Raw genomic sequence first — 16,022 nt, 5'->3', positions numbered from 1 at the left:
CTGAGCTGTCTGTCTGTCCTCTCCTGTACCTGGTTCACAGAGCTGTCTGTCTGTCCTCTCCTGTACCTGGTTCACTAAGCTGTCTGTCTGTCCTCTCCTGTACCTGGTTCACAGAGCTGTCTGTCTCTCCTCTCCTGTACCTGGTTCACAGAGCTGTCTGTCTGTCCTCTCCTGTACCTGGTTCACAGAGCTGTCTGTCTGTCCTCTCCTGTACCTGGTTCACAGAGCTGTCTGTCTGTCCTCTCCTGTACCTGGTTCACTAAACTGTCTGTCTGTCCTCTCCTGTACCTGGTTCACAGAGCTGTCTGTCTGTCCTCTCGTGTACCTGGTTCACAGAGCTGTCTGTCTGTCCTCTCCTGTACCTGGTTCACTAAGCTGTCTGTCTGTCCTCTCCTGTACCTGATTCACAGAGCTGTCTGTCTGTCCTCTCCTGTACCTGGTTCACAGAGCTGTCTGTCTGTCCTCTCCTGTACCTGATTCACTGAGCTGTCTGTCTGTCCTCTCCTGTACCTGATTCACAGAGCTGTCTGTCTGTCCTCTCCTGTACCTGATTCACAGAGCTGTCTGTCTGTCCTCTCCTGTACCTGATTCACTGAGCTGTCTGTCTGTCCTCTCCTGTACCTGATTCACAGAGCTGTCTGTCCTCTCCTGTACCTGGTTCACTGAGCTGTCTGTCTGTCCTCTCCTGTACCTGGTTCACTGAGCTGTCTGTCTGTCCTCTCCTGTACCTGGTTCACAGAGCTGTCTGTCTGTCCTCTCCTATACCTGATTCACAGAGCTGTCTGTCTGTCCTCTCCTGTACCTGGTTCACTAAGCTGTCTGTCTGTCCTCTCCTGTACCTGGTTCACTGAGCTGTCTGTCTGTCCTCTCCTGTACCTGGTTCACAGAGCTGTCTGTCTGTCCTCTCCTGTACCTGGAGTCCTTCCTCTTCCTGGCATCCCACAGACTTCCTTTCTTTGGTTTTGTTGCTGGAGACTCACTGTGTTCTACTGGGGGCCAGGTCCTCTTCCCTTCTCATGTCCTGGGTCCCCACACTAACGTGTGCATATCATGCAAGGGTCACCTTTCCAACTGTGTTTTCTGTTTCCTGGAGCCATCGCACTGACTGGGTGTGGTGTGTCCACTTTGATTCTGGGTTGACTCAGCAGTGTGGTTTTTGCTCATTCTAGTCCGCTTGATCCTTCTCAGTGATATCTGTACCTGGATCCATGGCCCAGGCTGTAGGCATTTGTAACTATAGTGGCACAGGATGGTTTTGCAGGGGGTTGGGCTGCCACCTGGCTAGCTGTTGTGCTGGGCAAGGCGTCCACAGACCCTGGGGACTGGCAGCTGTGTAATGGGCTCCCTGGTGGATGGGGCTACGGTCTGTCCAGCTGTCAGGCTGGACTTGGGTGTTCACGGGTGCCACAGTCCATCCAGCTATGTAGCGGGCTTGCTAGGGGTTTAGGCAGGCTTAGAGCCATGTTAAGGAGTATGTGGTGTTGCAGCCCAGGCAGCTGTTCAGTGGGCACCTCCGGCCTGCTGTCAGGTGGGGTGCAGGCCCAGGGCTCTGTTAGACTGGCCACTTGTGCTCCGGTACAGTACGGCTGCTGCCTGGCCAGCTTCAGGCTCACGTGTGTGCAGAGCTGTGATCCAGCTGGCCATATGGTGTGCTCACAGCCAGGGCAGGGTGGGTTCCTGGCTGCCACCAGGCTGGGCACAGGCAAACACAGGATGGTGGGCTACTTTTACTTTGTGCGAGTCAGTCTGTTCCTTGGGAGACTGGGCACTGTGTGGGTGTGGAAGCTGGGGTCCCGGACTTCCTGCTGCGTAAGGCTCTGAGTAACTAGGGTCACCTGTGTGAGCCCAGGGCGATGATAGTGCTATCCAGACTGGAAACGGGCTGTGGTGACGAGCTCCAGGCAGGACAGTCTCCAGACATGGGTCAACTGATGGATGTCTGCAGGTGACCCTGAGCCATGGCTGCTTGGGTCCTGGAGGGCAAGGGGTGTACCACACGGGCTCCTGCACCTGTGTGCACCCTGGACTTCTCCACACTGTGTTTGCGACCTGAGGGTTGCCGGGGTTCTCCTGGTGTGTCTGGGTCTGCAGTTTCCCTCTTCCCTACGAGGAGAGGTGCACCTGGGCTCCTGGATGACCTGGGAAGGGGGGACAGTGTTGATGTCTGATTTTAGATTGGCTTAGGGTGATCTTGCTGACCCTTCCCAAGGGGTGAACATGCCGACTGTCCCTGTAGATTGTGCTTTGCTGTGCACGGTTCTCTACCTCTTGTTTATGTTGGTTCCAGAACTTAATTCTGGCCCTGTGATCTTTCCCTGTGTCTATCAGACTCACCGTGCTCCTTGGTTCTCTTCCAGCGTCGGCTGTCTTACCAACCTTGCTGTCAGAGGTCAGTCTTGGCTTGTGGCTTGGGTGACCCGTTAGTGCTGTGTCACCCACTGCTGCCAGCAAAGGGTCTCCTGAGTGACATGTGCCTGGCTGTGCAGACTGGAGGGCTGTCTCCATCTGGCTGCTCCAGCCCCACGTCCCCTTCCTACTAGGAAAATCAATGCTCTGGTGACAGAAAGGCCACTGGGGCCTGTTGCTAAGAAGGACGTCACCCACTGCCCCCAACTCACCATGCCTGAGGTTGGGCCATAGCATGGACTGCACAAGATGTATCATTTTTTTATTTATTACAAGTCCTCACTGGCCATCTTGAGGAGCCCGGCCACCTCTGCAGAGCCAGAACTGTGTAGGTGTCACCCTGGCAGGTGGTCGGGGGCTGTCGTGTGCTACATCAAGGTAGCGGACTCCCTTCCCCATGCCTTGGTGAAGAAACTTAGCCCTCATCCAAGGTACTGAATTTGACCTGGCTCTGAGGACTCTGCGAGCTGGGCAGGGTGGCCGTCGGACCTGGCCGTGGGGCTCGAGAGCTGTGTAGAAGATGCAGTGGAGTCACGGACGGCCTTGCTCTTTCCCGAGGTCCGTGTTAATACTGCTCACATTCTGGCGCTGGCCTCGCGGGCTCCGCTCCCCAGTCCGTGGGGTGTCCACGCCTCCTCCCCACTCAGCGCAGGTCTGGAATGGCCGTTGTGCCTTTTTAGAAAGTGATTTTGCTTCTTTCTGGTCTGAGGCTCTTCGTAGTAAAATTCTACAGCAATTCCGGGACTGGGGACTCAGGGATCAGTGTGATGCCCGTTTCTTCTCTGTAGCTGTGCGGCACTTTAATAGAGTTCTGTAAGGACGGAATCCCCCGTGGCCCAGGAGCTGTCTAGACGTGCCGCGGAGGGAACGTGGGACCCCGTGGCAGGGAGCCTGCTGCTCTTGCTGTGTGTGGTGTCCGGGGGTCACTCCAGGCTGACACCCGTCCACCCTCCTTCAGCCTTAGGTCTTCCGCTTTGCTTCTCCTTGTGTTAACTTCTAAGGAATGGTGCGGAGTGCTGCTGGGACAGTGCCGTCGGCTCCCGCGACGCAGGCCGTCTCTTATCGCAGTCGCAGCTCTACCTGCTACACTGCATAAGTCAGGAGAGCTCACAATCCACACGCCAGTTTCATCAAGAGACACTTTTGTCCCTGTGTCGGAAATATGTAATATTAATGTACTTTTGCTTAATTACAAAAACGTTAAGACACTAGAAACCAATGTTCATGACTATTATCTTGAACTCAAAGGCCTTGTTAAAAAGCATATTCTTCATTCAACTACAAAATATGTTACTACGATGTTGCAAACAACAGAGAGAAATTCTAAAATTAATGGTCTTTAGATAATGTTAATTGCTGTGCTTTCACAATTCAGCACACAAGAGAGAGTGGGCAGCTTACCTCTCTGGAATTGCAGGCGGCTTCTGAGCCTCACTCGGGAACTGGTCGCATCAGTGTGCAAGGATCCCTTTTATGGCGCGGTGGCCAGGACATCGGCACCCAGCTACAATGCTTATTTGAAATATTGTTTTCCAAGGGAAAAGTTGGTCCTTGTCTCTGAGCCAATCTTTAGTCAGGGTTTTGGGGTTTCTAGAGAACGGTACTGTGAGCTGTGTCATCTTGCTTATTTGGAGGGCCAGTCAGGATGGCGCCATTGACCACAGAGGAGTTCAGCTCCCAAGCCACGGTTTTGTTTTAATAGGGGAAAAGGGAGATCCGTTCTGTCTAATGTAAGAACATTGGGATTGATTTTTTTTTGTTAACTACAGATGTTTCTTAAGTTCCATTCTGTGGATTAAAAGATTTGTGCATGAGTTAGACTGTAGTCCTAAGTAGGCCAGGAGTCTGCCAGACCCAGAGAGGCCTTCTGAGATGGCAGGGCTTGTCTCAGGGTCCCTCCCTGCAGAGGAGACATCCTTGGAGAAATCATGGCTTCTTTTAGACACAGCTGATTTGACCAAAGTGCAGCAGCTGACCACAGGAAACATTCTATTGGTTTTTATTATTTATCTAACAAAAGTAAAGAGCTTGGCTGACCAAATTTCCAGCCCAGTTGTAGAGACTTAGCAGGAGGCAAGCAAGGGGTTGGGGAGGAGGAAGAAGAAGCTGGCCTGCCCTGGAGCCCCTGCTGAGCCAGGCCTGCTGGGCAAGTGGGACTGGAAAGTGGCCAGGCTGGACAGCCAGGGACACTGGGACCAGCAGCCCAGCTTGGATCAGCTCTGCCACATCTTGGATGTGGGGAATTGGCTAATAAGGTCAGTGACCTTTCTAAGATTCATTCTCCTGTGTGTAAAACAGGGACTAGAAAATACGCCTTGCAGGTGACAGGCTTAGGACAAGTACCCCCACTTCTTCATCAAACCTGGTAACAAGGACACAGGTTTCCTTGTTTCTTGAGGTCTTGATTTCCTTAGGAAGGGTCTGTCCCGGGCCACATTAAAGCTATTAAATAAATGTGTGGCTCTTGCCAGCTGGTCTGTAGTAGCAAGGGTGGTGGGTATGTGCTTAGCCACGGTGAGGAGAAGGCCCTTCTCCATTCCCTGCAGTTTCGGGAGACCACTAAGAGTCGAGGAGACTCTCTACTTGCCCTGGAGCCTGGAGATCTGGCCCTGGGGAGGCTGACAGACACTGGAGAGAGGACTTGGCCTTCCGGTGAGTCTGCTTTCTGTCACAGTGACAAAACGCCAATTCAAGCAACTTGAAAGATTTATTTTGGCTCATGGTTTCAGAGGTTTTGGTCATGGTCACCCGGCTCCATTGTCTTTAGGCTCCTGGGGAGGCAGAACTCCAAGGCTGGAGCGAGAGTGAGCGGAGCTGCTCCCTCGCCGTGGACAGGAAGTGCGGGGGACCAGCATCCCAGTCCAACACCCTCCTGACTGCACCCTGGGACCTCCTTCCTCCCACTGGGCCCCAGCTCCCAGAGAGCCCACGCCTGAACAGTGCCACAGGCTGGGGACCAGGCCTTCAGGCTTCCTCAGGTCAAACCTACCAAAGAGCAGGTCAGCTCTCCCAGCTCCCACAGAGCCTGCCCCAGTGGGTGGCCAAAAGCCTCTTGCCCCTTCCTTACCACATTCAGACTAGCAGGAATCCCCCACTCGGACTCTGGCCTTGGGCTGCATCCGGGGACCCTTGGGTCACGATCCTTGTCTGCAGAGGGTGCTGTGGGTCTCCTGCCGTCTGTGTCTTGGTGGGCACTTGTTTACTCCTGCCATCAGGCTCCAGGAGGTTGTGTGTCGTGTGCAGTCAGCGGGTCCCAGTGGGGCTCCAGACCTCTGTCAGCTGAGGAGAGGGTTGCACCCAGCTCGCAGCACACGCTGACCTCTGCCAGCTTGGGCCGGAGGGCTGTGCCTGTCTTTGAGATGGATTTGTATCTTGGGAGGGGCCTCATCTTCTTAAACTTTGTTTTGAGGACACTTCTTGTATCCACAGTTAAGTCATAAAAGCTTTATCGATTTCAGTTCTTAGTCACAGATAGATCTCTTGGTTTATAAGAAAAAGAGGAGTTTAATTACTGCCATGAATATGAACTGTTTGGCCCAGCTGAAACCTGATCAGAAGGTCTGAAAGGGTGGCCTTGTGGTGCACCCTGCAATCCTGGCAACTTGGGAGGCTGAGGCCGGAGGGTTGTGAGTTCAAGGCCAGCCTCAGCAACATGGCAAGGCACTAAGCAACTAAGCAAGACCTTGTCTCAAAATAAAAAATAAAAAGGGCTGGGTATGTGGCTCAGTGGTTAAGCACCCCTGAGCTCAATCTGGGGTACCATTACCAAAAAAAATAAATAAAGATTTGAAAGGATTTCTTTCTTTCTTTCTTTTTTAGAGCTTTATGATCAAAACTGGCTTAATTGGAAACTGAGATTCAGACACACACACACACATTTTCTTTTTTAAGGCAGCATATTCTTTCAATTTGATCTGACAGAGGACAGACAGGAGTGGTGGGAACATGAGGTTAAGGGAATAATTGCATAAACTCACCCACTGCTGACCCCCACGTGCTTTCCCTTTTGAAGGCCGCTCACCTGCAGCCCTGCCTGGCTAAGTGGACAGGGTATGTTACACTCCTCAGCAAACTACCTGTCACCTTCAGGAGAAATGTAGGAAATGTAGGCCTGAAATAATGCTGATAAGAGGAATGCACTCTACCCTGAATGGGGAGACTTTTGTGACCCTTTTACAAACCAGGTCCCAGAACTCGGGCACATGAAGATCATTTCCCCACTCACAAAATCTGTAAGAACAGGTCCCATTTAGAACTGGTCAGCAGGGGCCAGTGACCTAGAGTTGTCATGGCAATGGGGACTTGAAAGTCTGATGTTATCTTGCTGTCAGTCAAAAGTCAAGAGGTGGAACTGGGCAGGACTCTCTGGAAAGTTCCCTGGGACCCCAATAAAGCTGAAGGGCAGGAGAGGTGGACTGTCCCTCTCTCCTCTGAGAGGACCCACCCTCTCCCTGAGAGTGTCCCCTCTCCCCCTTTCCCATCCATAATAAACTCACACCTGTGGTGGGGGGGCTTTGTGCTGCCTCAGTTTCCCAGGAGGCCTGGTCTGGACAGCTCCTCCCTCTGTGGGAAGTCGGGGTTCACGGGAACCCTTTTCGACGCTGACCGACGGATTCTTCCCTCTTCCTTCTTGTTGGACCTTAGTGGGCTGTGGACCAGAAGAACTTGGGCTGCTCCCTGTGGGCGTGGCACCTGGAAAGGGACCCTCGGTGTCCTGCTCCCAGGCTGCCCCAGGCTGCTCTGCTTCCTGTCACCTGTCGGCATGGGCCCCAGGAGCAGCGCTGGCTTTGCGGGGGAGGGCCCTGGGTTATTTAGCAGCCCCTCAATGTTCTGAGTGTCAGGTGACTCACTGAGGTTTCAGGGACCTGTAGGTCTTCCCTGTTGAGGGACTTTCTGTCCTCCTTTGGCCGGTATGAGCTGTTCAGGAGATGAAGGAGATGAAGGAAAGCGCGACGCCCACCTCTTCCCTGGTGCTATTGCTATTGTGGACTCTGTGTGAGAAGGGGACGTGCCAGAGTAGCAGTCTGCCACTCCCTGCCACTCCCCCGTGGCTTTGTTTCACAGGATTTCTCTTTTTCCTTCTCTTTCCTAGGGATTAAACCCAGGGGTGCTTGCCCACTGGGCATATCCCCAGCCCTTTCTATTTTTTATTTTGAGACAGGTCTCGCGGAGTTGCTTAGGGCTTTTCTAAGTTGCCGAGGCTGGCTTTCAACTGTGATCCTCCTGCCTCAGCCTCCTGAGTGGCTGGGATCACAGGCGTCACTGCCATGCCTACCTTTCTTTCTGTTTGCTTTTTGAATTATACCGAATTCAGCTTATTCTTTTCTGCTCCGGAAGTTCAGTTTTATATTTTCACCGCAACATCCCTCTGACTCTCAGGAAAATAAACATAAATAAATCTGTTTTCTTTTCCTTTTTCTGTCCTATCGAGCTTTTACTCTACTGTGGCACTTAGAAACTGTCATTAGTAATTGAGGCACAGTCAAAGAATTCAATAATATGCGTGGTGAAACAATCAATTAATATAGAATTACAGTTCAGATCTTCTCTGAAATGAAAAAACAAGGCCCGTATAAGTAGCCAGTTTTAATTTAATAACTAGAACCTGCTTCAGGCATATCAATGAAAAAAAAAATCCTCCAAAGCAAACCTGAAATAGGAGAAATGTGTTGGAGCCCCTTTTCTTGTGGAGAGTATGCACTGCTTTCTAGAAAAAGCAAGTCAGGTGCTCGGGCATACTTTAAATATCGACTTTTGTATTTTATTTATTTTTTTAAGACTGGATTTAAACTTTTGATATAAAACAGACTTTTAATTTCCCGTTTTTCAAAGATAATATTGAAAGGTCACTCAAGCTTTTAAAGTTTTAAGAAATGACTCATGGTACTACCAGTGTCTTGTGGGCTTCAAAATCAAATTTCCGGTCAGCACTGTGCATTTTGATTTGGCAAACACATACTCTTTTTATGTGTTGTAATGGAACTTATTATGAAAATCTTTTTATGACCATGTTTGACTTGGTAGGTCTTCAGAACATTCTATTTAATAGATAAAAAGAACACTGCATGCTTTAATGAAATATTCTGAATGCTTGTGTCCATTTTAAGATAAACCTTTGGCTAAGATTCATAAAATATGAAGCTTTTCTTCTTATTGCTTTCAGACTTATCTAACAATTTGTATAATCCTGTATATTTGCCATTTACTGTGTTTACCATTTCCTAATTTGTAAAGGTGCCCACAGTCAGGTGAATAGTCTCAAGTGGGTGACACTGTTCCCCAGAAACAGCACAGGATTAAGAAGTGCCATGTGCAAAGCAGCTGCCCCTCTCCTCCTACCCATGGAGACAGTGGAGACTTCTGTGCCCAGAGAGACAGGGCAGAGCTTTTGCCTGTGGGCCCATGTGGCTGAGCTGTCTGAAGGATTGTGCATGCCTTGGGGAGATGCAGCCCAACCTCTGGATGGGGCCTGGTTCCAGGGACCTGTGGATCTGGCCTGGTGGGGCTTCAGCCCTGATTCAGAGGACCCCTGGAAACCCACTTGCTGCAGACTCTCCCAGACTCTCCTGAGGCCCAACCAAGAGCAAAGTGAATTCCAGTCTCATTTCTGACTAGTTTAAAATTCTCAGCTGGGACTCAGAAATGACTTTCAAGAAATATTTACTGAACACCTACTATGTGTTTCAAGGTCATCCAACTCCAGATTCCCCCAAACTTTGTGTTTTATTTATGAATTCATTTCCCCATACAGAAGTCCGGTATAATCTGTGGCAAGTCAAAGAGACTGAAACAGTCATTGCTACCCTTAAACTTCTTAGAAAGATTCGTTTATTCTATTCTTTAAATTCTTCAAATGTTCTATTATATTTTTTTTCATAATAATCTTTTTTTTTTTTTTCTATTTTTAGTCTTAAATCACAATCTATTTAGGAAGGTTTGTGTTTCAAGGGTCTCCTCAATCCTGGAGAAATAGTTAACATTTCTGTGGGTTGTGTGTTAATGCTTTAAGAACATCAATTAGGAACAAAAAATGGTGTCCAAGGAAAGACCTCTGCATTAGAAAATCACAGAAAAGTCACCCCAGGAAATGACTAGAAGGCTCTGGGCGTGTGCTGAAGGTGCACCAGGCGCTAAACACTGTGTCAGGTCTCTGGTGATCCAGAGCCACGGTTTAGGATCTCCAGTCCCAAGACTATGGTGGCAGCATCAGCAGGTCTGGGGGTTTTCAAACCCGGGAGAACTTCGGAAGAGTGTGCCCTGAAAGTGCAGGAACTTCCCTCAGGCCGGGAACTCCAGCCCTGCGGCTGTGTCAAGGCCCAGGTCCGGTTGCTTCGGAAGAGGAGCGGGAAACCCTCCGGAAGCGGGTGCGGTTCTGGGGAGCAAGGTCAGCCCCGGACAGGACCAGGCGGCTCGGCCTGCGCCTCGGCTCGGCTCAGCCGGCTCCGCTCAGCCCGCGGCAGCTCCGCCGGCTCCGGGTCCGCACCGCCTCGGGCCAATCAGCGCCCGGCGCCGGCCTGCGCCCCCCACCCGGCCCCGGCCCGGCCCGGCCCCGGGCCCGCGTCCCCCGCGTCCCCCGAGTCCCGGGCCGCGCAGGGCCGCGCGAGGAGGGGCCGGGCCGCGGGGGATCCTGGAATCGGAGGGAGGTGGGGATTCTGGGAGGAAGGCTCCATTTCCTCCTTCGCGCCGGCCTCTCCCCGCCACCCGCACCCCAAATTTCGACGTGTCGCTTCCCGGGCGCTGGCGCCGCGGCGGCGCGAGGCCCGGGGGAGGATGCTGGGCATGTACGTGCCGGACAGGTTCTCCCTGAAGTCCTCCCGCGTGCAGGACGGCATGGGGCTCTACACGGCCCGCCGAGTGAGCAAGGTGGGTGCCGCGGCCCGCGCCCCTGCCCCGCCACGTAGGGCCCGCGGCGAGCCGTGCTGCGCGCGCACGGCCCGCCCGGCCTCCGGCCCCGCGCCGCCGCCCCGGCCCTGCCCGGCCCGCTCCGCTCGGTGCCCGGGCGTTGGGCGCCTCGCCGCCCACCAGGCCCGACCGCGGCCGGGCGCCTCGCCCCCCCGTGCGTGCCGCGGCTTCTGGGAGGCGCCCGCTCATCTGTCAGCCTTTGCTTTTTCTTGGCCTTTTTGAAATTTTCTCTGGTTTGGAGCTTTTCTTGCAGAAATTTTGAGGCGCGAGATGAGGGCACGCGCTGCGCACTGCCCACCCGAGAACGGGCTGGAGATGTGGGACGGTGGGAGCAAAGGCCGCGGAGGGGTTCCTGAAACGCCCCCGTCTCTGGTCTCTGGAGTTGGTCCGACCCCACGACGCCCGGACGTGTGCCAGGCCCGTTCGTGGATCTGGAATCGCCGCCGCACGGCGAGGCCCGCAGGCGCCCAGAGCCCCTCCTGCGGGCTACCTGTGCCAGGGCCCACGCTGGGTAGTGACCTCGATTAGTTCACTTCGCTGGCGCCACACTCCTCTGAGATCAGCCTCAATCTCCATTTAAGAGGCGAGAAAACGGAAATTCTTACATTTCTTGCTGAGTTACTGAGTTAGGTCTGAAGCTCAAGTTCTTTCTGGAATATGTGTTGCTTCTTATGGAACAATGGAAGTATAAACCCCTATCCCTGCCACCTCTTCAACCCTTCCTCCCACCCCCTCCTGTTGTTTGCAGATGTTTCCAAAGATGGAGAAATGCAGGTTTGGGCAGGACCCCAGGAGGGTCCCAGGATGTGCCCAGAGACACCAGCGTCCTATCATTGAGTGACCTTTCCCCAGCTCTGACCTGGGAGCAGGTGAATGGAGAAAGAGTGACCCTTCCCGGCACTACCTACAAGCCCTCCAGGGCAATGTAGGAAAAAAATCAACCGGAATACACTGTTTGGAATGGGAATTTGGGAGAATGCATAAATGTGAAAAAGAGAGGAAAATACTTTATTTGAATTAAAGGTGTAGTGAATGAATGTTGTGAATGGCCAGACGTTACAATACAGATAGGAGCGTCCATACCCAAGGGCAGCCATGCAGAGTGCCTTCCCCCTACAGAGGTGAAGTGCTTTTTTCACTTCATTCTCACAGGATGTGAAAAATTCCCAAATGGACGTTCTTTCTTTCTTTTCTTCTTAAGGTCTCTGGCATAAAAGTAATTACCCCCCAATGCACTATCTTTTGGTAGTTTTATCAATTTCAACCATTTTTTTTTTGTACTTGGTTGTTTGGAAGTATTTAATTATTTTGGGGCAAGAGGGCAAACAGTTTCTGAAGTGGTCTTTAATTATTGTAGCATAACTGTTGCATTAGTGGAAGCTTATCTTTTCCTGGCTAGTGTAATTTTAATATATAAAACAGAGACTTCTGTCGAGATTGCAGATAGAATGCTTATCTATGTTTTAAAGAATATGCAGATTTTTGCACTAAATCCAAACAGCGATTGACAGAGTTTAGTTGTGATCCTAAGATGTTCTTTCACAAGGTCATAGACTATTCACAGGTGCCAGAAATGACCTTAAAGTCAGCTTCAGCTCTACCTGCTAAAGTCCAACGGCATGCCTGGCCCTGGAGAGCAGATTTCAGCTGAGCCACGCGGCTAGAGTGAATGTCAGCAAGGCACCCTTACCTGTTGGTGCTTAGTCTCCCAATTTTTAAATATTTCCCAAGTTACCCTAGGTCTAGGTGACCATAAATCAAGGGGTCTGGGAAGATAGATTGACAGTGGTGTTAAGCACCTATTTCAAAGTTTCATGTTCTCCATTCTAAACAAAATTTGGAATATGCTACTTCAGCTATCTGTGTTGGAAATTCCAGATGCTTCATCACACTTTTATTACATGTATACGGGTATAACACTCCTGTTTTACAGAACCATTACAATTCAAGCCATCTGGTGATTTCAAATGCAGAATTGAATCCAGACTGAGCTTGGGGAATCTTGCTGGAGACTCCACCCATGACACTCACCAGGTGGATCTGGGATTCCCTTTCCAGAGTGCCATGATTCTTCTCTAGAGCCATCCCTTTCTGGCTGGGTCTCGGGAGCTGGTCCTGCAGCTAATCACCTAATTCCCTTGCTCTACAATGGTCCTAATGGAATTTCCTTGGCAGTTACTTTTTTTTTTTTTGCAGACCTGTTGCTTCTATTTTTTTTTTTGATGTAAATTCCATGTAGAGGGAACAAGATAAGGAGTCTATTGGAAACCCCTTGAGTAGAAAAAAGCCTGAATTTATAAACAATCTTACAGGTTGCCATTTGCTATTGATGATGATGACAATGATAATAGTAGCAATAGTAGTAGTAATAATAATAATAATAATAATAATAATAATAATACCATGGGTGCTTTTCACATGCCCCGTGGGAGACCTTGTTTTAAGTGTCTGCCCTGTGACTTCATGAGCACACCTTTATGCTTTCATAAAGATGTGATATTTTAGGTTGCAAAGCACTAAATTAATGTTAGCTGCTCAAAACTGGTCTTGCCAGTATATACATGAACAAAAGTTAAATAGATACCTTGCTCCTGACTTTCCTCATGGCCATTTTCTCTTGCTGGCCAATAGGAGTGAGTGATGGGCAGTGCTGTTTGACATTGGGCTTGGGTCCCAGCAGGGAAGGGTAATTCAAGGTTCCTTCCAGATGTCAGATCTGGTGATCTTAAGGAAAGGACCCAGGTGGGGAAATACTGCGACCAGCTTTTCTTCCCTTTGGATTACTTTAGTCTGCAGGTTTTCATTCACATGTGGCCATGACTCTGCCAGACAGAGGGCTTTGCAGGGAGATGGTTTTACTGTGTGCAGAGGTAGACTGGGACATGGTGGTAAGCAGCTAAAATGGGAGGGTTACCCAGACAACAAGGGCCTGTGTGAGGTTAAATGAAGGGTTGGAGTACGGAGGGTGGCCTCCTGGGTTGACAGCAGGAGCTGACCAGTGGTAGCACTCCTGGAGAAGGGAAGTTCAGAGGGCTTGGACTCAGTAGTCCTGGGGACAGTCTGACCAGTGCTATAATGAGGTCATGTGCACCTGGAAGAGGAGAGCTGTGGACTTTGCAGGAACCAGCCGCAGGTGCAGGGCAGATCCCCTGGGCTGCAGGAGGCATGTCAGGTTGCTGAGCATTTTCCTGCACACGCCTTGTGTCCTTCAACTCTTCCATTAGCTTGTAGGAACTGTTAGCAAGCCCACTCTCAGAGGGGACCTGAGGCAGAGGGCCAGCGAGCATGACACTATGTGGTGGCCCTGTGACTTTGATCTCAGGGGGTTGGTTGGATGAGAAGCTGTGCTGCTCATTGGTCAGAATAGAGCTGAATGGCTTGTAGACAGAGTGTTGGAAGTGCAGCTGAAGGGATCTAGACCCAGCAGACCCCAGAGTTGCTGAAACATCCCCACTGGGATGTGCCTGCACAGAGGAGCCCGTGGCGCCTGGTACTGCCGTATGCCCGCACAGGTTTTGAATTTGAGGTTCTGTTTACTCAGGGCTGGCACATATTGTCTCATTGTGTCATAAAGTGGTCTTAAGTGGTTGATGATTGTCTCCACTTTGCAGGTAAGAAACTTGCTCATTTATCATCTCTTGACCACATGAGGCAGTTTTCCTTAATTTTGATCTTTTAACATTTTTCTCTCCTTTCCAAGCCTTTCTTCATTAAGGTGATAAAACCTTGTCTGCTCTTCAGAGAGATAGTTATTTTCTTTTACAGAAAATAACTTGCCTACCCTTAACATAGTGGAGCTATTTGGCAGTTAGATTGGGATTTTTAAAAGGAAATAAAAAATAAAATAAAGCTGAAGCAAAAAGGAAGTAATTTATAAATGAAATAAAATGTGTCTGCACTCGATTTCTGGTCCCCTAATTGCAGTAAAGGCATGAAGAGATTGCTAAGGCCCAGGTCTCACAGGGTACACTCTGGCCTGTTGAGTTGGCCCCCAGGGCCACTTCTCCCCACACTGCTCAGTACCTTTGCCTAAGAGCTCCTGATGGCACCCAGCGCCCAGTGCTGCAAGGCCATCTTCATTGCCCTCTCTCTCATGAATCCCTCTTCTCTCATGAATCCACGTTCCAGTTTGAACTCTCCTGATGCCCGAGATCTTGTCCACAGCTGTTTTCCAGGACAAAGGCTATTGACAGTCCTGGGGTATTAGTTTCCTATGACTGTTGTGGCAAATCATCACAAACTTTGGGGCTTAAAACAACACAATTTATTATCTTATGCATCTGGAGCCAAACATCTAAACAGGGTGGGGTCACGGGGTCCTGGGAGACTCTGAGGGAGGCTCCACTCCCTGCTGTTGGTGGTTGGTCGGGGTGCCACGTTCCTGGGTTCCAGGCCCCACACCGTTCCTGGGCTCTGCCGTGGCTGGCGCAGTTCCTTCCTGGACTCTGCCCTCCCTGTGAGTGAGTGTGCTCAGGTGATGCAGAATGACTCCCCATGTCGAGATCCTTAGTGGCAGTCAGAGAGCAAGGAGATTCTGGGGGTCAAGGTGTGGATTTCCTGCCCCTCACAGTTCCAAGTCTGATTCCTTCTGGCCCAGATTACCTGGGGCACTGTGATGCCTTTCTGGGTGGGTGTGTCTGCCAGGTTGGCCTCCCTGCAGGGAGACCTCAGTGGGTGGTTCCATAAGGTGGAGGAGAAGGTGTACCTAAGGGCAGCAGAGTAGACAGGAATGGATTTGGATGCGGTGTCCGATAGCACTGCGCCACAGACCCTCGTGGTTTTGCAGGTGAGACGGCTGCAGCCCGAGGTCTGCAAATCCTGTGGCATCCGCTACCTCTGGGCTCCTCGTCACCGTCACCCTCGGTGCCAACTTTCTGTCTCACTAACAGGCAGACCCTGGTGTTTTCATGAGGTAAAACCTCAAGTAAGAAGTACCTGGAGTAAAGGCCGGATGCTCAGTTCGTGAAAATATAATGAGGCTAAAGACAAAAAGTTGAACTTCAGGTTAGAAAAATGAGGGAAAGAAAAATGTGAAAAGAAAAGTGAGTGAAAGCAGGCAGAGGCAGTGCCACCAGACACAGCCACAGACAGCCCGGGAAGGCAGGTTGTGCTTCAGGTGTCTTGATCAGGTCTCTTATAGTTTGGATGTGAGGTGTCCCCCAAAAGCTCATGTGTGAGGCAATGTGAGGGGGTTCAGAGGAGAAATGATTGGTTCTAAGAGTCCTAACCCAGCCAGTGAGCTAATCACCTGGTAGTAGGTACAGAGGAGGAGGGGATTGGGGTGTGGCTTTGGGGTGTCTATTTGTATCGGGCGAGTGCATCTCTGTCTGCTTCCTGACCACCTGTGAGCTGCTTCCCTCCACCACACTTCTGAGACCTGAGGAATGGAGCCAGGTTCTATGGACCGAGACCTCTGAAACCGTCAGCCTGAAAATAAACTTTTCCTCCCTTAAAATTGTTCTTGTTGGGTCTTTTAGTTACAGCAGCAAAAACGCTGACTTCAACAGGGTCAGAGGTGACTCTCTTAAGGAGACAGTGGCTTTGTCCTGGGGCCCACATTCTGGCCCAAATTTGGATGTTGGTTTACACTTCCTGGAGACGTCATAGAGGAGGAGTGATTGCCATCGGCCTGCAGGAATCCCCTCGTCCTGTTCCCATGGTGACTCAGTGGCCTGTGTTTCCTGCTTTTAACATGGATTGCAAATGGACACTAG

General features: G+C 50.8%; 1 protein-coding gene across 1 annotated transcript in view; it reads left to right on the top strand.

Annotated features, from left to right (window-relative positions):
- Positions 1 to 9,982: 9,982 nt before the first annotated feature.
- Prdm5 (PR/SET domain 5) overlaps positions 9,983 to 16,022 on the top strand; it is a 132,159-nt gene continuing 126,119 nt past the window's right edge. Inside the window, exon 1 of the mRNA XM_046430303.2 lies at positions 9,983 to 10,269. Within this exon, the coding sequence (XP_046286259.1) occupies positions 10,177 to 10,269 (93 nt within the window). The 5' untranslated portion in view covers positions 9,983 to 10,176. The remainder of the gene's footprint in view (positions 10,270 to 16,022) is intronic.

This window comes from Marmota monax, unplaced genomic scaffold (genome assembly GCF_021218885.2).
Source record: "Marmota monax isolate L192 unplaced genomic scaffold, Marmota_monax_Labrador192_F-V1.1 WCK01_AAM20220418_F8-fsc00425, whole genome shotgun sequence".
Lineage (NCBI taxonomy): Eukaryota > Metazoa > Chordata > Mammalia > Rodentia > Sciuridae > Marmota > Marmota monax.
Note: the sequence above shows the minus strand (reverse complement) of the source record. Positions and strands in the feature narration are given on the sequence as shown.